Raw genomic sequence first — 25519 nt, 5'->3', positions numbered from 1 at the left:
GACCCTGGGTTCTTAGGACAGTTCTAGGGGATTTTTTCTATTACACACTGTAAGGGGAAGTTTCCCTGAAAGGGTGAATCTCCCTTTGTCCTAGGTCACTGCTTTCCTTTGTTGTAGGAAAGGTGCCAATCCTTGGCATAGTCAGGGGCAGTCCAAGGGACCTTCCTGGTAGCTGGGTCGCAGAGCTGATCATCTATGACATAGAGCCACTCCCATCTATCTCTGTCTTCCTGACTCCGGGGGATTACCAGTGGCCTCTCCGAGGGAGTCAGTTCTTGGTGGGAGGAGGTTATTATTAAGTGAGCTCACTCCACGTACTCATGGTCTTTGTCTACATGTGACAGGTTGCAGAGTGGCCCTCACTAGAAACTTAAAGCTGTCCAGTCTTTGACTGTTGGGATCCAAAAGTATTAACTAAAAACACCTACACCTGGTCTGATGGTGGCTAGCAGCACTGGCTGCTCTTCCAGGGGACCCAAGTTCCTTCCATTCCCAATATCCACAGTAGCTCATGACTGGCTGTAATTCTAGTTCTAAGACCTCTCTGATCTCTTCGGGCACCAAGCATACATATGGTACACAGACATACATGTAGTGCATACATATGGTGCACAGACATACATGTAGTGCATACATATGGTGCACAGACATACATGTAGTGCATACATATGGTGCGCAGACATACATGTAGTGCACAAACGGCCATGCAGGCAAAACACTCAAGGACATAAAATTAAATTAAAAGGTCTAAATGTTTAACTTTTAAATTGTTAGGAACAGGAATAATCTGCATGTTGCACAAAGGAACACTTGGACAGTGCAAAGGCGATCCAGCAAGGCAATTTCTTCTTGCCTGGAACCCAGGCAAGGCTAGCAAGCACCATGGGCACAGGACAGCCTCTGTTTTTATCCTCATTACATTGGTGGGAATTGATTTCACAGTCTGATATGATTGGCTACTCAGTGCAAAGAAGAAGGAAGGGGGTTTGGGAAATAAAAGTCCCTGCAGCTTAACTACCTTTGATTTAAAAAGAATAATAAATAAATAATAAGCCATTTCTCTTATAAATACCCAGTCCCAGGTATTTTTGTCATGGCTCCAGAAACAGGCCTAGTTTCTTTCTAACATAGGGACAGTTTGAGTCACATAGAGAAGGCAGGACAAATAGTTCTTCCAAGAGGCCCGAAGAACGTCAGGTGACTTGGTCCAGAGGATGCATTCCCGTAGTCAAGTGTTGACTCTTTGTCACCGCCTGGAAGATAAAAATTAAAAAATGTATTTCCTTGAAACAGTCTTATTCTGTAGCCAAGGCCTCAAGCTCACAGTAATCCCCCTGCCTCCATCTCCCAAACACTGGGATCATAGATACCTAGCCCAAGTCAAGAATTTTAGTAAAACTGGAAAGGGGCCTGGAGATGTAGCTCAACAGTGGAGCACTTAGCTGGCATGTGCGATGCCCCAGGTGCAGTTCCCAGGACCCCTTAATTCATGACAATAAGAGGTAAGGGCAGCTGGATGGGGCATCCCTGCTGCATTCACAAGGACATAGTGTAATTACGGAAGGAAGGAGGTCTTTAGTCATGGCCCCACGATGTCTTTCCATGCCTTGCTCTGTTTCATGGCTTCCTGAGGTGCTTCTACTGAAATCTGTTTGCTTCTGGTGCTTCTGTTGTGATGTGGGAGTGCCATATATCAATCTGTTGATTTCATTGGTTAAGTAATAAAGATACTGCTTGGCCATGATAGGTTAAAACATAGGTGGGAGGAGTAAACAGAACAGAATGCTGGGAGGAAGAGGAAGTGAGCGCAGAGACACCATGCTCCCCTCTCCCGGGCAGACGCATGCGATGAAGCAAGCCGCCAGGTCAGACATGCTGAATCTTTCCCAGTAAGACCGGTGCTACACAGTTTATTAGAGATGGGTTGATCAGGATATCAGAATTAGCAAGTAAGGGCTAGAGATAATGGGCCAAGCAGTGTTTAAAAGAATACAGTGTCCATGTAATTATTTCGGAGCATAAGCTAGCAGGCGGCCGGGGTGCTGGGGACACAGCCCTGCTGCTCCCATTACAATACTGTTGGAATCACAAATAGTGAGAGGCCGTGGGCCATCTGGCATGGCTGCTGGGGTCTGAAGCTTGGGAGGGCTCCTGGGTTCCACGGGATCCTTCCAGGTGTGCATTTTGCCTGGTTATTGATGAGAGCTCATTTATCCTTCGTGCTGAATGACGACATTGCGTTATCTGGGATACTAGTTTTATTCATCCATTATCTACTGAAGAACATCTTGGGACTGGGCTTTATGAGTAAAGCCATTGTAAACATCCGTGTGCAGGTTTTTATGTGGACAGAAGCTTTTAGCTCACCTGTAAAGACAGGGAGGTGACTGCTGGGTCATATTTAGTTTGTGAGGGATTCTAAAGTGGTTGTGCCCTTCTGCAACCCCAGCAGCAATGGTTGAGAGTTCCTGTCGTTTCATTTCCTAGCCTAGACTTTGGTGGTTGGTGTTGTGGAATTCACCATCCTAAGGTGTGGGAGGTTCTTATTTTTATTTGCATTTTCCTAATAACACATGGATATCTTCTCATGACTCACCAGCACAGTCCCCAGTGACTCAGCAGGAAAAGGGCAGGTTTACATGTGGCAGGTTCAGTTCCCCCATCGTTTTACAGAACTGCCCAGAGGTCTTGGTGCTTTGTGAAGAGGAAGAACATGGCTCTCTCTGTTTGGTTTTTGTATGCATGTATACTGACAACTTCCACATACAGAATGCCCAGAGCAGGAGAAATGGAGGGAGGGTCCTGGTGGTTGTCTGTGACAGATTCATGTCTTGTCATGTGTGACCCATGGTCATGTGATTAAACTCTGAGAATATAAGACACAGTGGCAGAAGCCACCCTCCAAGTGGCTGAGACTCTTCTGCTCACTCAGCAGTAATGTACGGAGGAGACACTTCCTACGAAAGGACTTGGATTCCTTAGGAGCAAGTTACACTCCCTGCCTCCATGGAAACCATGTTCTAATGCAGGAGGGCACAGAAAGCAAAGTCAGATGTGCTCTGTGGTCCATAAACTGACCTGATGATGTGCTTGGTGGTCTATACGCTGGCCTGATGATGTGCTCTGTGGTCCATAGGCTGGCCTGAAGATGTGCTCAGTGGTCTATAAACTGGTATCATGATGTGTTCGGTGGTCTATAAACTGGCCTGATGATGTGCTCGGTGGTCCATAAACTGGCCTGATGATGTGCTTGGTGGTCCATAAGCTGGCCTGAAGATGTGCTTGACGATCCATAGGCTGGCCTGAAGATGTGCTCAGTGGTCCATAAGCTGGCCTGGTGATGTGCTTGGTGGTCCATAAGTTAGCCTGATGAGACAGGACAAAGGAGTATGGGGAGATTTTGCAGTTAGCTAGGCTCTCTGAGAATACTTGAATTTTCTTGACTTTAGTCATCTTTTCTTCACTGGTTCACCGTTTGGTGGGTGACAATCCAGATGCTGATGGGAACCCAATAGCACATCTGCTGTTGTAGGCTCTGGTAGATTTCTCTCTGAGTAAGCGGCCAGGAGTCTGACGTGTTCTAAAGGCTAGATATTTCATCTGGAGCTTTTGGGCACCTCGGAAACACTAATGGGCACGAATGTACCAGGAGCAGGGGAATTAGCAGTGTAATTTAGTTGGAAGAGAAGGGAGAGTGGCGCTAAAATGCTGGTAACCATAGCAACATGATACTGACAGTTGGGTCACCACAAAGGAGAATATTGACTGACTGATCACTCCAACACTGATGTGGAAAGTAGTACCTTGAGTCTGCCAGGGTGAGGAAAATCACGGATGCTCTGTGGTTCAGTCCTTGCTGGCTGCCCAGTGGGCTGACCCGTGATTTCTGCTTCTTCTCCTCTCAAGACTGTATAATTGCTGTTCATAGATGCCTTCTGGGTTAGCCTTTTGTGATTATTGGTAAACCCAGTCTGCAAAAGTGATGGAGTATTAAGTCTTAGAGTGTTTGTAGAAAAACTGGCTCCCTTCCCCAACCCCTCCACTCTAAAATAAATACCTTTTCATTAATCCTGTATTTTAGGGGGAAAAAAAAACCTTTTCAGTCCTTTCTCCTTTCTCACAGAGAAAATAAGAAATGAGAAGAGGTGATTAGAAATATCCCAGTCTGCTAAAGAGAAACAAATTGATAGATTCCATTTATTCCCGGAAGATATCATTTCTTCCGACCCTTCGAAGCAAGTGATAGATAGATAGAAAAAATGTTTCTTGTTTAATTGTTATCAAGCAAAACTGCTTCTGAGTGTGCAGAGGGGAGACTTGCCCTCTGCATTCAGCCTGTGTGAGATGTCAGCTTCTGAGCCCAGCCCCCCGTCACAGCATGTGGTCCCTCTGCATGGCTGGCTGACTGTGTGGAGCAGCTTTGAGATGCCTGGTGTCTGCACTGAGAACTCCAGCCTTGCCCCTACTAATGCTCAGGCTCTGCCCCAGCCATCATGCTCTTGACCTCCAGACGGCTATCCTCATTAGCTTTCCCGTGCTGTGGGAGCCCTGCGTGCTGAACACTCACCCGCTATTCATTCTGTCAGTCCAAGTGCACAGGAGCAGGCAGCCGGGAATACAGGTACAGCGGGCTGCCTCCTGCCCTTCAGCCTAAGACTCAGAGAAAGCACACACAGCAGCCAGCAAGCTGGGTACCCAGAACCCAGAGAAGTGTTATCTCACACATGCAGGATTGACTTTCCTGCCAGCTAGACGTGGTTCTGTGGAGGATGCCAGGCAACCGCGGGAGCCGAGATGTTCTTCCTCATGCGGAGTTTTTATCTCTCCCTCCCAGAGTAGGCTGTGATGCTGTTGGCTTCGTCTAGGTTACCATAAATTAGACATCATGGCTCCGGAGGAAATGCAAGGTCACAGTGTGCCTGGCATGAAGGATGTGAGGGCCGCATATGCCAGCCTTGATGATGAAGAATGAGCAGCGTTGAACCCCCACCCCCACCCCGAGTACTCGCTGTTTCAGTTCTTTCTCTCCAGTCAAGCAAGGTGACTCTCACTACGATTGTTTTTCCTACTAGGGATTTGCTTGAATGTTTTTGCTCTTGCTAGATACACTAATGATAGTATATCCGTTAGCTTCTGCCACTTGGTAAAGCACCCCAAAGCTTTAGTTGAATTAAAATAGGGATGTTTAAGTTTGCTTTCTGGTCCTCCCTAACCCTGCTGGGAGAGTCTGCAGGCTCTGAGGCCTGACCTGGCTCCTGGCTGGTCCAAGATGATATCTTGCACCTGTCTGCTGGCTGGCTGGACTGTGTGCCTGTCATCATCCAGCAGGCAAGCCTAGGCTTGCCCTCACCTAACAGGCAAAGTGCTGGGAGAAAAGGGATGCAAGAAGGGCCTTCGAGGCCTGTGTTCAGAATTCTGGGGTCACAGCTGCAAGGTTCTGTTGGTCAGAGTTTGTTCTGGGAGCAGCTGGATTCAAGAGGCAGGAAATAGATGCTCCGTCTGAGTAGGAGAGCTGCAATCATGTGAGGGTGCTGGGCATGGAGGTCACAATGGAAACCATTTTGTAAACAGTGTGCTTCACATAATAACCCCATCTATTATCTGCTATTGTGCTGCACTCCCGAAAAGCTGCTATTGGCTGTCATTCTTTATGGCGGAGACAATCGGGCAGAATGAATTCATCAGCCCTAGCTGCTGAGGAGACTCAGATCTGGAGAATACTGGAGGTTTCCACACATTACAGATATTTTCATCTGTCCCCTTTTCCTACCACCCTCCCCCCAAAAAAACAAAATAAAACAAACAAACAAACAAGGAAATCACCCCTTATTGCCTTGGAGCTGAAATTGTCTAAAGTGAAATGACTGTTCTCTGAGGCTCTATTCCCTCAGCCTAATTGCATAGCAGCGAAGTGTTTTTCTGGGGCATTGTGCATAAAACGAAGAGGGAAACACCATCTCCAGCCAGCCAGCCTGTCTGTCCCTCGCTCTGGTTGGCAGGCGCTCTGTCCTGTGTTTCAGGATGCCTGAGGGGGAGTAGATAGCAGGGCCGCTCCATGCCGGCCTCAGAGAGACTTGCACTCTCCTCAGAGAGGGTGGAGGGTCCTCTTTTCCGCTTCCCACATGGTCCAGGAGCTTCTAGCCCACATGCCTGCTCACCGTGGTCGGGGCTCTACAGCTTTGCTTCCAAGAGCCCAGAGCGAGCCAGTTTGACTAACTGGATTCATCAAAGAACTGTGGTGGCGGCGGCACAGCCTTCCCCTCAGAGATACTAAGAGGCAGACTGGGGTTTTCTGACTGTCCCTCTACTCTCTATTGAGAGTGGAGGTGCAATGTTCCCTTTCCCACAATGGTATCCTCCTCCTGTCTTACCGTTGGGCTTCCTCATCTAAGAACATGATCCCCGTTTGTCCCGTGTCCTCCTCTGTTCCCCTACCTGACCAGGGAGCCCAGGTCCCAGCCTTATTTCTTCCTGCATTTCCCCTCTGCCTTGGCCAACACCTCCACACTCTCAGAAGACAGAAAAGACCATTGTATTAGTTAACTGTGCATTGCTGTGACCACAGTTCCCAACAGAAATGGCTTAGAGAGGAGAGGCTTGCTTTAACTCCTGCGTCCTGGAGGTTTTACGTTGTCACAACAGGGAAGGCCTGGTGGTGCCAGCACTTGCTGCAGACTGTGCATGCCTCATAGGCCCAGAAGCAGAGGGTAGTTAAAGTCAAGTAGAGACTATGTGGAACCAGGAGCCTGTAGCCTACAGAGACTCACCCCTAGTAATCTACTTCCTCCAGCTAGGCCCATTCTTTCAAGGCTCCGTAGCTTCTCTAAATAGTGCTACCTGTTAGAGACTAAGCACTCAAAATAAAAACATATCGGATATATTTCATAGTCAAACCATACCAGATATCAAGAGACTAAAGCCAAGTGTTAGCCCCATACCACACTTCCTGGAGAATACATAAGCTAGTCTGGCCCTTGCCTTTCTGGCCTCTGGAGGTCCCCTCAGTCCTTTGGCTGTGGGACCCTCCCTGTATCACCTATCACCTTCCCTTCTCTGACTTTTAACCTTGCCTGCCTCTTCCTTATAAGGGCCCTTTTTATTATACTGGTCCCACCCAAATAATTTAGGATAAACCATCAGCTCTGGGATCCTTCATAATCTCTGCCGAATGTTATAACCATGTCAGGAATTTATCCACAAGCTTTGGGCATTGAGATGTAGACATCTTTTGGTGTGTGTTATGATTCCTACCATAGACCTTTTCATTAGTACCTCCCTGGGTGTTTCCTTAGGGTCCTTACATTCAGCCCTAGAGTAGAGTGCTGCCTCAGTGTCCCTGCTTTCCCCCTTTGCTCTGATTCAACACCTGAGCCTCTGCACTGTAGGAAGGAAGCTGCTTGGTGAGGCCGGGGTCATGCTACTGCTGACGGCTCTACGGATGGTTCTCCAGAACAGCTTTGTGTTCCCTGCCCCAGTTTTTAGATATAGAGCTTAGATTGTTGGTCAGAGGGTAAAGGGTAGATGTACTTGTAGCTCTGGGAGATGCTGTCAGGTTGTTCTCTAACAGGGTGACTCAGTTTGCCCTCCCATCAGCAGTGTGCGAGGATGCTTATTTCCTGGCAGGGTGGTAAGCAGAGTGGGCTGGCACACGTGAAGGTTGGATCTGTAGCGAACAGTGCTTCGGGGTAGCTTAATCTGTGTTGACTTTGTTATGAGATGCTTAGTTTTTCGGTGTTTTTAATGGCTATTTAATATTTTTTTCTTTCCCCCATTGCCATGTCCTTGTCCTTTTTAAAATTGAGACCACTTTTTTTCTTGTCAGTTTTTAAAGTTCCATGACATGAGCCAAGGTTTTGCCCATTCTGTCTTTTGAATTTACATATTGTGTCTTTTGCCGCACAGGTGGGTTTTATGTAGTCTAATGTGTTGTTTTACTTATCTGGGATGTGTTCTTTAGGAGGAGCATCTGGTGGGTCCTTTAAACATGAAATTAATAGAATGTTCTAAATGGGAGTAGTTAGATATGGGCATTTATGTTTTCGAAAAATTGCAGGAAAGAGACACTAAAGGATTGATGTGGATAAAGAACAGGTCAAGTTGGTCCTCATCACCACAGATCCTGTATCTCTGAATTCTCCTGCCTCTAAATTTACTCACCTGATGTGGTGAGCTCATGGTCATTTGTGAGTATATGGCAAATAGCCCAGCATTTGATCCACCTAGCATTGATTGTTCCGCCAGGGCTAACAAAGCCATGTTCAGCCTCTTTGTTTGGTGCTTATGCCATAAACAAACGTCTTTTTCATGGTCTGCTTGGATAACAGTCTCCTTTTCCATAGTGATTTAAAAAAAAAAAAAAAAACAAAAAAAACACTGTCCCATCTTTGGCCTTGCCTGGTCTGGAACTCTCTAGACTGACCAGGCTGACCTCAAAGTTACAGAAATCTACCTATGAGAGCTAGGATTAAAGGCGTCTGCCACCCTGCCAGGCATCTGTGGTGATTTCATTATTAACAACAGCCCCCAAGAGCAGGGCTGAGGTTCCTAAGTATGGGGTCCTGTGGCGTGCTTTACAGAGCAAATGCAAGGATTGGATTAAGTTGTTCAGTCTCATGCTGCTGGCAATCAGCAAGACACAGCAAATGGAGTGACTTTAAACAAAAACAAACACAATAAGGTTTGTGTTGGTTGGGTAACAAAAATACAGGAACTACTGAGAACCCGGCTCTGCATTTCCCTTAGCTCAGTTTCACTAACTTGGTGGTCTTTATAGAACATAATTACAGAGAGTTATCGAGGATGGATAGATGCTTGCAAGAACACTAAGATTAGAAGAGAGCCTGGCATGGTGGCATTCTCCACGAATATTAGCACTGGGCTAGCCTGATCTACATAGTGAGTTCTAGGACAACCAGGGCTGTCCTAGAGAGAGAGAGAGAATGAATAAGATAAGTGCTTGTAAAACTCATAAGTGGAGGAATGCAAATTATCTGTCAAGCGGAAGAAGCTGTAGCCTAGGATGACAAGAAAAAGGACTGTGTTCAGACAAAAACATAAGGGGATGGAGGAACAGCTAACTGTAGGCTGAACCCAGGACATGGCATAAAGTTCCACTGTGGTGTGATTCGTTGCATAGCCCTGTCTCTCTCAGGTCTCTGGTAATGGTGGTTGGTGGTTCAGGGGTCAGAGATGATGTCCAACCGTCCATGACACACAGACAGGCTGCTATAAAACAGAAAGGAAGACTTGGATGATAAAAAGAGCCTTGGAGTCTTAAGTAGGGATGCAGTAGCCAAAGCGTAAAGGCAGGAAGATGAAGTGAAGAAATCCCTTGGAGGCAGAATAAAAAGTATTTATGAAGTTAGGCGAAGCAAGGTAATGAAATTAAAACAATGACTTTTGACTAACAGTTGGCCCAGGAAGAAGGGAGACCGGATGGGGAGACAACCAACAATGACTCTGTAAAAAGAGATTACTTTTCACAATGGAAGGACAAGAAGCCACAAAGTATATGCCTGTCAAGCATGCAGTCTTGAATAAAAATGCTCACATTAAAACAAAATGTCATGATGTTTAAATATCCTAAAAATTGCCAAACTCATACAACAGGCTACACTCAGGAGAAAAATAATATTTAATAATATATATTTAGTTGTAAGAAATAAAATGTTATGGGTCCTTTCAGCATGAGGTGTGCTCAGAGTTCACCTACCAGTTGCTGATGAAGAGGAGTCTCTGGGTCCCTCTCTCCTCGCTGGTGGCTGAGGCCTGTTTGTATCTGAAATCTGAGAATAGGAGAGTAAGAGGCAGTTTGCTAGGTGACTGACTCATGATCAGGAAAGGGCTGTCTCGTGTTCTGAGTTATTCATTAGACAAGCTCTTGAATCCTAAACCGATAGGATGGGGATTTAGGGAGAGTGCTGGTCTAGACTGTGAGTCTCTCAAGTCCTGACCTACAGGGGAAAGAAGGCAGGGATTTCTCCAGATCAGGAACTGTGAAAACTACTGCTCCCACCAAATTAACTAGTGACACATTGTTGCCTTTTCTCTATGATAGCCATGCTTTCTGTAAACCACTGTATTACAACTTCTCCATTTTCACAGGCCCATGTTACTGCAGAGTGAGGATCCGATGACCCACATGTCAATTGCAATAGCTGATATCTAGAAGCAATACTTACAAATTTTTAAATGGAAAACAGATGTCAGTCTAGGATTCTGTTTCCAAATTGTCAATTAAAGATGGAGACAAAGACTTGCAGGGACCCAAGTGATTTCTAGGCACTGTTTCCTGGGGAGCCACTAAAGGATCTGCTCCAGCAAAATGAGAAGCAAGAACATGCAGGTCGAGACTCTACACAGAAAACAAGGGGGGCAAAGCAGCCAGACAGGACTGGATCAAGGACTTAGAGAGCCTCCATTGGTGGCCAATCGAAAGATATGATGGATGAAGGCATACATTTATTGTTAACACACAGAATAAATTACAAGTTCTTGTGACTCTTAGGGAGGTGGGATGGTTATAGTCAAACGACAGGAAAATTAAAGGATGTCATAAAAAAGAAGGCATGGTCACAGTATAACTCAGTCTGTTACTGATTTGGGCTCACAACCTGTCACCCAAGCCATATTTGGCCACCATCTTCAATAAGCCAATTAAAATAGCCAAAAGCAGAAAAAGAGAGAGTTATTCAATGTGCTCATTTTGGGAAGATGCTCAAAAAGATCCAGTAAGTCCCCGAAGTCCTCTTCATGGTCTTGAAATGAGATTAAAGTTTAAATGAAGGGCCAAGGTCTGCGGAAATAGGAAGTCCTGGCCACCAGCCCACCATTGACCCCTCATTGTCTGGGCTTCAAGTAGAGTGAGAGATGGTTTGTTCTGGGGCCAAATTTTAATGGCCATGACCTCGAGAGCTGGGCTAGCAGAGCACCATGTCCCCACGTGGAAGCAGTCTCATTAAGTTTTATGGTAGCGGAACAAGGAAAATCATAATCAGTTTAAAGCTAGCTTGGTGGGAACACGGGAGAGGCATTTACAACAGATGGGGACGCTTTCCTGTAGGCCTCAAATGCCATCTGATGATGTGCTTAGCTTTTGGGTGGTGGAAGCTGCTGGTCTGCTCTGTTAGTGGATTCCAAAGCATTCATAACTCTTGGTCACCGGATGTTAGCTCTGACGCAGACACAGGCAGGATATAACTTCAGAGGACAAAGCTAGCCCAAGGTAAAGTAATTGACCCCTGGACCTATGACATCCCAACCTCTCCATCTCACTGACTTTTACATCTCCACAGAAGGAGCTGCTTTGGGGGAATATTCATTCATAGCCTCATACTGTAAGGCGGCCTGACGAGTTGTCATAACTCTGTGACATCTCTAAGAGACAAGGTCCCCTATGGCTAGGTTCTTTCCTGAGGAAGTTCCCTTTCTTTGGGGTCCATGGTCTCAGTAACCTGAGATTTGTAGGAAATAAGTCGGTGGAAGAAAACGAAAGACCGTCTTTATCTGTCCACGGCGCCAGCTATCATTACAGCGTTTGGGCTTTGAGTGGGTGTGTGTTGCAGACACAGAGTGAAACACTCACAGCATCCCTCGAAGTCAGCCAAGGAGCCCTCAGAATGATGATGCTGGAACTGCTGTGATAGACATACAGACGGAAAGTCCCTGCACAGACAAGCATCCCATTAGCTGGTTTTACTATATTTATAACAGTAATCTATATTGGAAAATAATTTGTCCATTAACTGTCCTTAAGGGTACAGGACCTTTACTCTTAGGCTATTTTGTCCTCCTTTAGCTTGTTACAGAGTGAGGGGGGCAGCCTGGTCCAGGACAGGCTTCAGAGGACGTTGTGAGACAGACATGATTGATTCTGAAGTGGGAGGGCCAAGTCCCATCTCCAGAGCCAGCTTCTCAATGAGCATACACAGCACAGGACACTCTGCCACCACAGTCTATATGTAGGGGCCGCTCTTCATACAACACAAGACAGTCTCTGCCACCACAGTCTATACGTAGGAACTGCTCTGCATACAGCACAGGACAGTCTCCCATCACAGTCTATATGTAGGGACTACTCTGCATACACACAGCACAGGGCAGTCTCTCCCACCACAGTCTATACGTAGGGGTTGCGCTGCCCCTGCTGCCATTAGTGGCCTTTGCTTTAGCAACTCCCATTGGCCCCATAGTAGATAGGATTTCCTTGAGGCACACCTCAGATGGTTAAAAACCATCAGCAAGCATATGGACCAGAACTCTCTTTTTTGTTGTTGTTCTGCGCAGAATTCAGGGGTCCCAAGCAGGGAAGAGGTCTCAGATCTTAACTGGCCCTTTGTGCCAGAGAAGTGATCAGCAGTGTATCCCCAAGGCATAGAGAGGGCAAACCTCAGGGCCCACGGAGAGAGAGGGCCCAGTGGTGAGTAGGTGGTGCAGAGGTGCAGTAGAAGAGAAAGCCTATGTAGAGAGGTAGAGTGGGAGAAAGGCTTGATGGGGAGGGGCTCATAGGACAGGTCAAACCCAGCCTGAGTCTGGGAACTAAGTTTAGAAGCTCAAGCTGATAGAACAGATATGCAGAAATGGAGGGACAGAGCAAGGACATGAGTGGGGATGAAGGGACTTGAATGCCGAGCTTCTGGTCCATTGCCGTTTCATTGTAGGAACTTTGTCAAGGTCTGGAAAGACGGTAGCTTTAAAGTAACTTAGGCCAGTGATTTGGGTTGTCGTGGGCATATTAAGGCCAGATATAGAGCTGACCTGAGTCCTTTTTTTTTTCTTTTTTTTTTGGGGGGGGTGCGGTAGCCTATTGTACATGATAAAGGTCTAAACAGCCTGGGGCTATTTTCCTACATGAAGCATCCTTCAGTTTGGAAATGTTACCAAAGCCAAGTTGCCAAAAGTTTCCCAGGCAGGCTTCCTGGAGGGAACTATATAGAAGAGCAAAAGACTACCAGCATCTGGTGTGTGAGATGGAGTTGAAGCCCCAGTGCCCTTATCTGTGGCCACTGTTGTCTGTGTACTCCAGAAATGGCAAAAGTAGCCCTCTTGAGTGCTGGAGGTTAGTATAGAGGCCAAAAAGAGCGAGTCACCATTCCTGCCAGTAGAGTTAAGACAAACTCGCTCTGCTCGCTCGGCCAGTGTTCGAAACTGTGGGTGAAGTCTCTGGGCCCCATACTGGGTGCAGTTCAGACATAGAGAGCTTGGAAGATGCTGTGGTCCTTGGAAGGTTAAGAAAAGATGGGAATGGGAGGTGGAGAAAGACGCCTGGAGAAGAAAAGGCCTCATCTGTCTGGACCCACCGGGAAGCTCTTCCTGGTTCTCATCACCAAATGTAATATAAACTAGAGTTGTAAGTTGGAGGAACAGACAGGTAGACGTCAGAACAGCAGGGCAGGGTTTATTGGTCTACAAGGTTGGTGTCCCCAAACCCTGTGGCTCTTCTCTGTGCCCAAGGATACAGAGACCATTCCCTGCGGGGTCTGAGGAGTTTTTGTAGTTTCTGAAGCTGCAGGGTTTGGTATCAGGCCCATGAGCTGCTCTTGGAAATTACGGGGTCAGAGATGAGTCAGTTGCCTACTCTTACTTCCTCAGGGCTCCAAGCTGTGTGATGGGGATTGCCTAAGTCCCAGAATTCCATGGGCATGGGCATGGGCATGGGCAGGGAGCAGGTTTCTTGAAGCCTTGGGCCTGTCTTAAGGCTCTGGTTTTGGGGTGTGGATTTCCTTTAAGACTGAGAGACAAATGTGTCTCCTTGGAGTATTTTTATTTCTTCCGGGCCCATTGCAAGCCCAGCACTGAGTTTTCTCAGTGTTTACAAAGCTATAATCAAACGCACTCTGACTTTAGATTTCATTAAAATAATATAATAGAAATTACAGACAAGAAATAAAGAAGACATTGACACCTGGGCTGTACGTTCTCTTTCTGGACAGTGTGTGCTCTCTCCATTCTTTCCCTGCAGAGAAGATCTTTAAACATGATCAAAAGTCAAACGGACTGCTTAGTAAATTATCCGTTCTGTTGGCATACACTTTGGAGGGCAGGGTAAGATTATGTTGGATGTGGTTCTCTATCTGGTTGATTTACAATCACTGGAAAAACTGCCCGGGCTCAAAAGGGGAAAGGCCAGAAATACAAATGAATTTCTTTTATACAAGTTGAGAAAAACAAAACAAAAACATAGGACATGATGTTCCACTTTTTCTGTTTTTTGTTGTTGTTGTTATTTGTTTTTTGACACTCCAGGTGTGATGAGAGAATAGGTATCCAACACATTAGAGAGTTAATCAAAGTTTTTGTTGTGGCTTACAGAAAGAAGCGTCTTTGTATTTGATAAGGGGATGGCTTTTGAGTACTGTAGGTGCTTTCTTTCTTCTCCTTTATGGGAGCATCACATAAAGACAGATCAAAGCACCTTCCTCCCGGATCTGTATCCTGCCCCCTTTCTCAACTAATGGAGTTAAAAGTGTCTTCCACTTGGGGTGTGAGGCTCATGTGACTTTAGAAATGACATCTTACTGTATTGGTAACAAATAAAGCCTTTCCCATAGGTGCTTATGGAAAACCATATTTAATATGAATTAAATAGAAACCAGCCCAAAAGGTCCAAGTGGGAGAGCCTGGCAGGTGCAGCTCCCCCTCCCATCTGTATTTTATTCATCAGCTCTGATTGACAGCCGGAAATTAGCACTTGAGCATGAATGCCGCAAGCTCTGTAGATGTACTGTATATTCCCTGTTCCTTTGGTCATTAGGATTCAGCGCCCCGTGGCTGACATTTCTTCCCTTCGCAGGGGCCAGGGAGGGCATGTTTGCGAGAATTCCTGCTGTTTTTCTCTTCAAGATAGTGACAAAATGAAATAAGATGGAGCGAAATAGGAGTGGTCCCGGCAGGGCCTGTCTGAGCTGGCGGTCAGGCTGCAGGCAGGGGTTGGTCATTGTCTTGCACTTCTGGGCTCCTGCAGAGAAAAACCTGGCCTGGCTACAGCCACCAATGAAAAGACTGCATTTAGCCATGCGGGGCTTTATGAAGGCGCCAAAGCTTGACATGGTTGCTATAGTTACTGTCTGATTGTGGTAGCTTGTCACAGTGCTTGATAAAGTGGGAAGGTTATCCATGATGGGCCCAAGTAATCAGAACCTTGCGAAGCTTGAGTATATGGATTTAAATTGTTCTTTCCCCCCTCCTGTCTTTAAGCTGGGGGCGCAGGGGTGAGGTTAGAGAATCTACAGCAGCCACAGGGGTTTGCTTTCAGCTATGGAAGCTTGTACTAGTCAGGAAGGAAGGTGTTCATATGTCTCGAGGGCCAACAGAAATGAGGGTCATGCTCCTGGCCACCACTGTCATGGCTGGCATGATTGTGGCTTTGAGAGGGGCTGCAAAGACCCTTCCCTGGCCCGTCCTGTAATCGATTAGGTCATGTCTTCCTGTACTGATTTTCCATTCTCTCCTTTGTCCTTTCCTCCTGCCAGTCTCCTGCCACGGGCAGCTTTCTCAGCTACAGCAGGTCCTTACAAAGCCGTCTACCTTTCTTCTGTGGATGATAAGAAAGTTGAACTGAAAATGAAAAAGAAAATGAAAAAGCTGGTGGATTCTGGCTTCGAAAGTATAGACACTTATTTTCTTTCTTCTTCAGAAGTGACCCAAATATTTGTTTAGGTGGCAGTCTCATGCCCATTAACACAGCGACTATGGTGCCTCTTTATAAATTCTGGCATGCTCCCAAGTCCTAGCTCTCAGCAGGACAAGGTCTGACAACCTGCATTCTCACCACCCCCCAGTTCACAACTGAGGTCTGTACCACAGGTGACTGACCAAGGTCTGAGAGCCACAGCATTGCCTGAACTTTACAGTTTAGAACATCACGGATGGATCAATTACCAGGGACGCAGGTGACTTGGTAGCCAGGGTGGGGCTGGTGCCCAGTTCGAGGAACCTTCAAAATGATTTTATTTCCTCAGCCTCTCTCCCAGTTTCCTAGTCCAAGGCAGTCAGATCCACCAGCAGGATCCCTAAACTTCCCACAGGGAGGCCTTTCATCTTCTCCTCTATCTTAGAGAACACATCTCCAAGTGAAGCCCACATTGGTATTGTGTACCTGTCCCGGCGTACATAGACCTGGACCGATGTTCCTTGCTTTCCTTCTGACACTTGGTTACTGTGGCCTACCAGCAGGCCAGTGCACACTTTGCTTGCATGTGTGTTGAGTGCTGTGAGCTCTGGAGGCAGGAATGAACCTCAGTTCACCTTCCTCTGCGCACAGCTTCCAAGTAATGAGGGGAATGGATCTAAGGGGGTTCTGCTGATTCAAGAATCATAACTCTCATCTTAAAGGAAATAGGGATAATTTGTTCTGGAGCCATTTTGAGTGGCCATGACCTTGTAATACAGATTTAGTTTATCCAAAATTTCAGCTTTCAGCATAGAGTAGTTTCACGAAGTCTTACAGTTTCACAGAACAAAGATCATAAATCAAAGCAAGTTTAGAACAGATTGGTGGGGACACGAGAAGTGTCAGGGCAGATAAACAGAGCTGCTCTATATAGCCCACGATGCTATCTGATGATGTCTTTAACTCTTGGGCTGGTAGAAGAGAGTGGTCTACTGAGTTAATAGATGGCAAAAGGTTTCTATTTGTTTATCACAGAGATGGGCAAGGAATGGCAGTTCCCGAGAACTAGAACTAACCCAAGATGCGGTAATTAGTCCCTAGACCTGCATCATCTCAACCTGTCTACGGTACTAGAGTTCTGATCTGCCAGTCATCCTCCGCAGACATAGCTTTCTTTCAGGGGGTTTGTTCACAGTACTAAGGTTGAAGGAGCCTGGATAGACACCATTTTCCTAAGCCACTTAATTGAGAGGGAGAGGCCAGTGTATACCCAGGACAGGGTGGGAACCCTACTTTTATTCTTGTGCTGAGCCCAGAGTTAGAAACAGGACCTGTGACGTCAAGATGTCCCTAAGATGATTCCCAGTGCCTTTGCCTTATGTTAGGGGTATGTACTCTGTGTGCCAGGGGGCTTTACTTTCGAAGTGTAAAAGCACAACTATAATTTGTTTACCCCTGAGAAACAGGGCTCAGAAACCAACATGACTGCTCTGTGTGTCACAGAACTACATGGATGCAAATAACTCGATCAGTTGTTAAATGAAATCGAATTCCCCAGGATGCCAGAGCATCTCTGCTAACATATGCTAGGTTTGGGGAGAGGTCGCTGTGCTTCTTCAGTGAAACTCACTGGAGACCATCTATCCAGACAAAAATAACACAAAATTAATCAGTTCCTCTTTGGGCTCTAATTTCCTTACCAACTGCATAGCCCAAGTTGGCCTAGGAAGAAATTGTTTGACTCGAAGTTCTCAAGTCTTCAGCTCACATCCTCACAGACCCCCTACTCTGCTTGGTTTGGTTGGATCAGTGGGAGGAACGATCCCTGTGGTGGTACAACAGTGCTCACGGTGCCCTTCCCCCACAGGGTGCCGAGGTGCAGACAGACTACATGCCCCTGCTGAACTCACTGGCGGCCTACGGATGGCAGCTCACCTGTGTGCTGCCAACTCCCATACTCAAGACTACAAGGTAACAAGAATGGAGACTGATGATTACTGCCATTGTCCCTGATACCAGGATAATCTCTGTGCAGCATGCCTGTGGGCTGGCACTGAACCTCTCTGCCTTGGCTTCCACCGCCAGGGTTTCACTTACCTCCCTCTTTCTCCTTGCTCACACGGAAGAGCCTTAGCTAGTGACTCAGGGTTGCCCTGGGAGACTGAGATTAGCCACCTGGGCTGGCGGGACACTGCACCAACAGATGTCAAAGCAGTTCAGTGCATACTCTGGGCTCTGGGCTTGGTAATATTGTGTATATAGAACTTCAAGTAAGAGGGGAGGGAGGGAGTCAGAAAGAAGAGGGGAAAAAGAGGAAGAGAGAGAGGGAAAGACAGAGGGATAGAGAAAGAGAGAGAATCTGAGAGACTGAGATCAAGACCTGTAAGGTAGATTTTCACCTTTGAGATAGGATCTTATTCTGTCCCAGGCTGGCCTTGACCCTGTGACCCTATACTCCTCCAGCCTCAGCCTCCTAGACGATAGATATGAGCCACCATACACAGTTGATCTTTTAATATTATCATTTAATTCCATTTTCAGTCAATGAAAGTGTACCCTGGGATAATAAGGGATTTGCCCAAGATCACAATGCTATGCCCCCATGAGGCGGATATGCATCCCCAGAGTCTTAGGCCTGACTTATGGGATTCTTTACAAGTTCAGGTTCATGGGTGCTTTCCCCTTGTCCTTGAGCCTTGTCATGCAAACCCTAAAAGACCTCCCATCTATCTTTTGGCTCCTCCTGACTTTCCTTGGGTATTTAATTATAGCTGCAGTTCCCATTTCACGGGTGAAAAGTGAAGGTCAGTGAAGTCTGTTACCACAGCCCAGGAGTTAAGCTCCCAGGGCTGCACCCAGAGCAGCAAAAAGAATGTCTTCAGAGCAGCGAGAACCTAGGAAAGTTTCTAGAAAGCTAGAAACATGCGCTTTCTGATGGTAACCTAAGAAAGAAGGAACAAGCACACACTTTCCTGATGGTAACCTTCTCTCAACTGAAGAAATCCCTTTCTGAAAACCTCTGTCCACAGAGCTACATCTCTTTACAGACAGCTACATAACACTTCTCTCTGCGTCTCTCAGACGTCTCCATCTGCACACTCAGAACATCTCCCCTTCAGTATATGTGCACACACACGCACGCAGGCGTGCACACACACACACACACACACACACACACACACACCTCTCACATTCTCTCCTACTTCCCCTGCAGCAAAGCCTCTGGACAAGTATGAATCACATTTTCGGGGTCACACAGCACTTCTTGAGTAAACAATAAGAAACAGAGCCAAAATGAGCCCACAGTTTCCCTCAGGGTGGGGAGGTCGCGCTGAGCAGGCGTGATGAGTAAAGTAAGCACTAGCTCTGCAGTCAGGATCCCCAGACAGGGAATGACACTGGAATTCAGGACTAGCACAACGAACAGTTAGCTGGCTCAGCCTTGAGGTTGGGAGAACGTGCAGAAAGTCCATTGCTGACAAAGTTAGGACCTTGAATCAGCAATGAACACCTGGGAGATTGTCCTTGTGTATTCGTCTCCAGGGGCAACCAGTTTGCTTTGAATTTGATCTGAAGTCTAAATTATCTGTCTTTGTGACCGAGAATACTATTACTTTTCTATGTCAGAGTGAGTAATGAAAATATCCTAGTATTATTTCTATTCATCAGACTTTTACAGGTAAAGCAGGAATCATCTTCCTGGCCATCCACAGCTCAGCTATGTGTGCCCATAGATAGAATATATGCATGGGATAAACACACAAGCAGTGGGAAAATACCCATAGCTGTTTTTAGTGGCACATGAGAAAAATTACAGAGAGAGACAAAGTTATACGTAGGCAATGGTCTTGAAAGCCTTGCTTCACGAAATTCTCTCCATCAGATCTAGTTGTTCAACTAGTGGGTCAACCTTATGGATATTGATTGTTGTCTACAGTATATTCTCAGTGGCCTGAGAGAAATCCTGTCTTGTAAAACAGGCGCGGGGAGGGAGAAGGAAAACAAGGGGCTAGAGAGATAACTCAGTGGTTAAAAGCACTGACTACTCTTCCAGAGGACCCAGTTCAATTCCGAGCACTCACATGGAGGCCCACAACTGTCTGTAACTCCAGTTCCAGGGATCTGACACCCTTGCACAGACATTCGTGCAGGCAAAACACCAGTGCACATAAAATAAAATAAGGCAATCAATGGGTGGAGGTGGAGAAACTAGTCACCTTAGTATTTCTGTCAAAGGGACGGCATAATGTCCTGCCTCCTCTGACTTACAGCATAGGAGCTATTTAGTACCCATTCCATCAGTGTGGGTTAGACTTGACTACTGTGTGCCACCTCAGTGCTGGCCTGACACTCCTGACATCAGCACGCCTATAGGAGCTACACAGTAGCCGAGCATGTTTATCAGCGCTCCCTCTACCCCCTTCTTGTCACACTGGAGGGCTAAGCTCACTACCCATCCTTATTCTCCTGCTGAGCCATACCATAAGTACCAAAGACAGACTTGAAAGACTCTTTTCCTATTGAGACTCCTTAAGCACTAATGTACCCTCACTTAGCCAAGGCGCCAGCTGCTGCTGTCCATCAAGGGTAGGGGAATTTGTAGCCAGGATTCAGGGATAGCCAGGCAGCATTGGTTGGTGTCTAAGGTAGCCCTTGGCTTGGGGTGGGAAAGTAGAGAAGGGGTACTCTGACTTTCCTGTCTGGCAGCATCCTTCCTTCACTTAAAGGAAGTTCAGGATTGCACCGTAGGGATGAGGCTCTATCTGCAGGAGACCCATGCTCATCCTCACATCCTGTGTTGTAGGGAGGGGAACGTGTCCACCAAGCAGATTGTGTTTCTTCAGAGACCATGTCTACCTCAGAAAACCAAGAAGAGGGAATCAAAGGTAAGACTTCTTTACCCCGCCCTCCCTTTTTCCTGGTTTTACTGCTGAGCATCTCTGCTTCAGATGGGTCTATGCCAGCTGGTCCTCTCCCAATTCCAAAGGCTCTTGGGGCCCAGGGAAGACACTGGTCCACATTGAATCATAGCAGAGGATGCTGAGATGGGTTGTTGAAGAGCTTCTCCTCAGGCTTCCTGCTGGCATGACCATCAGGGCGGATGACAGAGACTCTGGTCACCAGGCAGTGCTAGAGAACCCCACAAGTCTATTATTAGGACCCAAAGTCAGCTACAGTTTGACAGAGGCCTGCGGTGACCTGAGTGCATGGTCAGATGCCCTTCCTGGTCTCAAACAAGCTGTCTGGAGCTCTGGCCTGCAATGTCCCTTAGGACATTGGAGTTTGTTGATCTTGGCCCGGTGAGCTAGTGTGTGTGTGTAATCCCTAAATGGGGATGTGGAGACAGGAAGATGAGTTCAAGGCCAGCCTCTGCTCTGTAGGAGGCCTTGTCTTAAAACTAAGCCAGAAGTAAAGGAACTGCTAATCTCTTCTTGCTAGGACCTGAGTCAGAGGTCTTTGACTGGCAGTTTGTGATGTAGACAGATGCTAACGTAGTCTGTGGCAGTTTGTCCCAGGCCAGTCTGTGCTGAGCTTTGCCAGGCACTCTCCTCCATGCTGGGCTCATGCCTAGCCTGGGCACATCACAGAGGGACACTTTCTGTACTCAGGGTTCTCTTCCTATGCCCTGAAACAGCCTAGCATCTGCTTCTGCTGGGTAATTCTCCTGTGGGCCACAGTTTGGGTCTGTAATGTCCTCAAAAGGTTCGGGTGCTGATGGCTTGGTCTCTACCTGATAGTGCCGTTATGAAATGTAGTTAAATGTTTGCGAGCTGGGGCAGTGGAAGGAAGCTGTCCATGGACAGTATGCTCTTGAAGGGGATGCTGGAGCCCCTGCCCTTCTCCTCTTGGGGGTTCCCTGTCACCATGGGTGAGCAGTCTCCACCCCCACTCTACCTTCATGTGCTGTCTCACCAAAGGCAATAGAATCACCAGACTACAGACCAAATCCTCTGAAACCGTCAGCCAAGCTTTCTTCTTTTAAGGTGACTTTCTCTTGAAGTTCTTCATTTACTTTTGTTCATGCGTAAGTGGGTTTGCCTACACATATCACTTGCTGGTAGTGCTTGTGGAGGCCAGAAGAAGGCTTTGGATCCCATAGATCAGGAGGTTGTAAGCTGCTTGGTGTGGGGGCTGGGAATTGAACCTGGGTCCTCTGCAAGAGCACCAAGTGCTGAGCTGTCTCTCTCTCCAGCCTCCTTGAGGTGACCTTCTTATTTTATTTTATGCAAAAGAATATCGATTATCATGCTATAGGTGTGTTTCTAGCTCCTCAGGAAGAGACTAGCATGTTGAGTGAGTCTATGTCTATTAAAGCCCCAGTTAGTCGCCACTTGGACCTACTGTGCTCTATTTTGATGGCCATGACAACCAAGCTGCCAACCGATTTAGCTCTGCACAGCTGGCACCGTTCCCACAGTCCCCACTCTTTGTCACTAGTGCTCTTCTGACCCAGAGTCCCAGGTAGGAGCATCCCGTCACTGAACAGATTGGAGTTCCCATGACCATCCAACAAACCCTGTGGGTTGCCCATTCATTGAAGGAATGCCAAGATGGTGAGGGCAAGAAGCCAGATGGGCTGGGGTGCAAGGGAAGAAGGCCACTCTCCAGGCTCTGAGATAGGAATGTGACAGGTGACAGCAGAGGTGGACTGGAAACAGCTAGCAGTTACCATTAACCACCAGGAGCAGTCAGTCACCACCTGGAAGATGGATAGCCATGGACTGATATCAGGTAGTGCTCAGTCACAGGCTCTCAGGATGGCACCTGTCACAGAAAGTGACATTCAATAAGCAACATACAGAATTCACTACTAGACATGGAGAGGCTGGACTTTGGCCCCTTGGTGAAAACAGCTCGAGAGCCCCTTGCCTGGTGTCTTCTTGTGGATCACCTAGGCTGTCGCATGAAGACTTTGGCATCCCACAGAGGGGATAAGGCAGTGGTAGCCTGGTTTGAGGGTAGATTTTTTTTTTTTTTTAAGTACAGGTGGAACTCACTTTCTTCAGGGAAAGGATAGAAGTCACTTTTTTCCCAGTCAGTGAGCCAACCCCAATGGCTGGGTCACTGCAGACAGACTGCTCTCCCTTCCCACGTCCTGCAGTACTAACGCCAAGACTAGCAATGTGGGGCTAAGCAATGGGGTTCTAGCAATAAGGGCTCTCCATGAGACCCCGCAGAGAAAGGGTGCGGGCTTCTGGAAAGAGCTGTGTGCACTTGGTGTCTCAGTTTCTGGCCCTGCTGTTCACACCTCAGCTCCTCCACCTGGGTCTGTGTCCCATCCTGACCCTGTCAGCAACTGCATCCAAGTCTTCAGTGCTCCTCATATGACTCCTGTAGGCTGCACTTTGCCTCCTGGTTCCCTCTTACCATGTGTATTAGTTGCTTTCTCGTTGCCGTTGTCAAACCCATGGCAAGAGCACCCCTTTCCCTCCACAGCACCTACAAATCTAGAATGGACACAAGGAAGGTATTAAACAGGCCCTGGGAGCAGGGAAGATGTTTGGAGTCGATCCTGGTGTAGTGGTGTCCGGGGACCTGGGAACTGTTGGGGTTGGAGACAAGAAGTAGAGGAGACTAGAAGGCTCCCAGAGACGGTTTGTTCACCTCCACCCTTTCTGCTTCTTAGTTCCAGTGGCGATTCTCCCGGGAAGAGACCCGCAGCAGGCAGACAAGGAAAACCAAAGGGAAAAACAGCACGAGAGACAAGCAGCAAGCAGAGGAGAATGAGAAGAATCTAGAAGACCAGTTCCCCAAGGCTGGAGATGTGGGGAACTGTGTGCTGGGGACACAGCAATGGGGCAGAGCCTCTGAAGAACAGCAGGGCTTGAGGGCTGTGCAGAATGGTCCTGCTGGCCACAACAGGGACTCGGTGGCCGCCAGACACTCAAATCCCAGCATGGAAGCCGAGCTTGCTGCAGGGCCCACTCCAGCAGAGGCAAATTGAGTCCATGATTTGTGCTAGGCTTGCAATGTGATGGCAAACCTTGGGAAGCTTGCTAGCAGCTGGTTCGTTCTGTGTTACCCTTTGGCTTGACCTATCGTTAGCTCAGCGGGCCCTGCGAGGGCTGGTCTCTGGCAGTATTGTTTTCTGAACAGCCACTGGAAAGCTGTCTTAATGATCCGCTTACGGTAGAGTGCAAGGTTGGACTGTTCCTCCTAGACCTCAGAGTTGGAGGTCCGGTTCCACCCCTTCCCCCAAGGAAGGGCATGGACCATACAGCACCTGGGCTGCCCCACGGGGCTCCAGGGCACATCTGGGTCAACTTCTGGGGCATCTTTGCTACAAACCAAGATTTTTCGCTCACTCTTACATGCTGCTGCTATGGGCAAGTACTTCAGTAACTTTATCCCACAGCTCTTCGGGCTGCCCTTCTCCGCCTGAGCCCTGCAGCTCTGCATACAGCTCCTTCACCTGAACCCTGGAGGCCCTGCCGTTTTGAAAGGTGGTGATGTTGGGGGAGGGAAGGCGTTTAGACAGATACCTCCTGCCTTTCTCAGAGTAGTTCTATAGATACTGCTGATCTGGAAGCAAACAGGCAATTCTCTGTGCTCCTGCTCTTACAGGGTGTTCAGAAAGTATTCTGTGTTAATATTAATGCCAAAAAGTGTTGTTTTAAACTTTGTATTCCACACATCTTTGAATACGTTGTGTCATTTTGGGCGGATGGTAACTGGGTGCCCTTGTGTGCTATTTTTGTTGGTGTGTCAATGACTGAGTTGTATGCTGTGCCTGTCACTTGTTTTTACTGTCCATAAAGTGTGGTTAAGGCTTTAAGTAGACGCATCTGGCGAGCTTGGAGAGAGAACACCATTGTCTCGATGGAAACAGCCTGTCTCGTTCTTGTTTAGTTACTTTAAGCAATAAATCATCTGAGCTCAGTGCGTGGCGTGTTTACCTCGTCACTACAGGTCTGGCCCTCGGGCTCTGGCCGCAGTTTCTGCCTGCTGGCAGTGCGGTAGACTGTGGCAGACCGAGCCACCTAGGCACATTGGGGTTTCGAGCTTTGTTTCAAACAAACGAAGTGGAGAGTGAATGGGACGCCACCAGGTGAGCAGGAGATCACAAGCTGGTTGTGAGCAAACTCCCTTACCATCAGCAGTGATTCAACATTGTGGTTTCTAAGGTTTGAAGTAGGCTGTTTAATGAGGGAAATCTTTTTTTTTATTTCCAAGTTTATTAAAATAAAACCTGTAAAGCTTTGTGCAGACATATCTTTTTTCTCATTTTAGGTGTACGGGTGTTTTGCATGTGTGTATGTCTGTGTACCCGTTGCTTACCTAACCTGCTGAGCCCAGAAGGGGTGTCAGATCCCTGAAGCAGTTCCAAAGGGTTGGGAGCCTCCCTACCTGGAGGGTTTGGGGTACATGTTTCAATAAGTAACATTTATGTTTTATTTGCTATGGGGAGATTCTTGAGTTCTTTCAGGATGTTGTTCCAGAATCGGGCTAACAAAGGATCCCGGGCTATTTGGGATTTTCTGCCTTCTTTCTTTCCCTTTTGTGCCCTGTTGGTTCTGGCAGGTTTCACTGTATCATGGAAGTTTTCTAACTGTAGTTTGGAAAAATAGGTACAGTTAACAAAAGCCACATAAATGCATTGTGTTTTGTACATGAATACCATCCCATAGTCCAGTGCCACTAAAATGTGATTATGTCACAAAACGAGATACGGTATCGCCCCTTCTCACCTATTGACCTCATGTCTAATGCAATTAAAATCATCTGGGCTCTTTTTCTTTCTTCATTTTCTCTGCATAGAACATTTCTAAGTTTATTAATTCAGAATTATAGAAAGTTTTAAAACCTTTAATCACATGTGAGAGTTAATTTATCAAGTGTGCTTTCATAATCTTTTTAATTAAAATACAATTGCATCATTCTCCGTCTTCCCTTTTCTCTCTCCAACCC

At 47.1% G+C, this 25519-nt stretch overlaps 1 protein-coding gene across 1 annotated transcript in view; it reads left to right on the top strand.

The window, feature by feature from the left end:
* The window catches only part of Rftn1 (raftlin, lipid raft linker 1), a 193689-nt gene extending 168878 nt beyond the window's left edge, over nucleotides 1-24811 (top strand). Inside the window, exons 8-10 of the mRNA XM_041655937.1 lie at nucleotides 17478-17581; nucleotides 20415-20496; nucleotides 23238-24811. Of these exons, the coding sequence (XP_041511871.1) occupies nucleotides 17478-17581; nucleotides 20415-20496; nucleotides 23238-23555 (504 nt within the window). The 3' untranslated portion in view covers nucleotides 23556-24811. The remainder of the gene's footprint in view (nucleotides 1-17477; nucleotides 17582-20414; nucleotides 20497-23237) is intronic.
* Nucleotides 24812-25519: the final 708 nt, after the last annotated feature.

This window comes from Microtus oregoni, unplaced genomic scaffold (assembly GCF_018167655.1).
Source record: "Microtus oregoni isolate MIOR12 unplaced genomic scaffold, Mior012 000007F_ref0000211, whole genome shotgun sequence".
Classification (NCBI taxonomy): Eukaryota; Metazoa; Chordata; class Mammalia; order Rodentia; family Cricetidae; genus Microtus; species Microtus oregoni.
The sequence above is the reverse complement of the archived record's forward strand: the minus strand, read 5'-3'. Positions and strand labels throughout refer to the sequence as shown.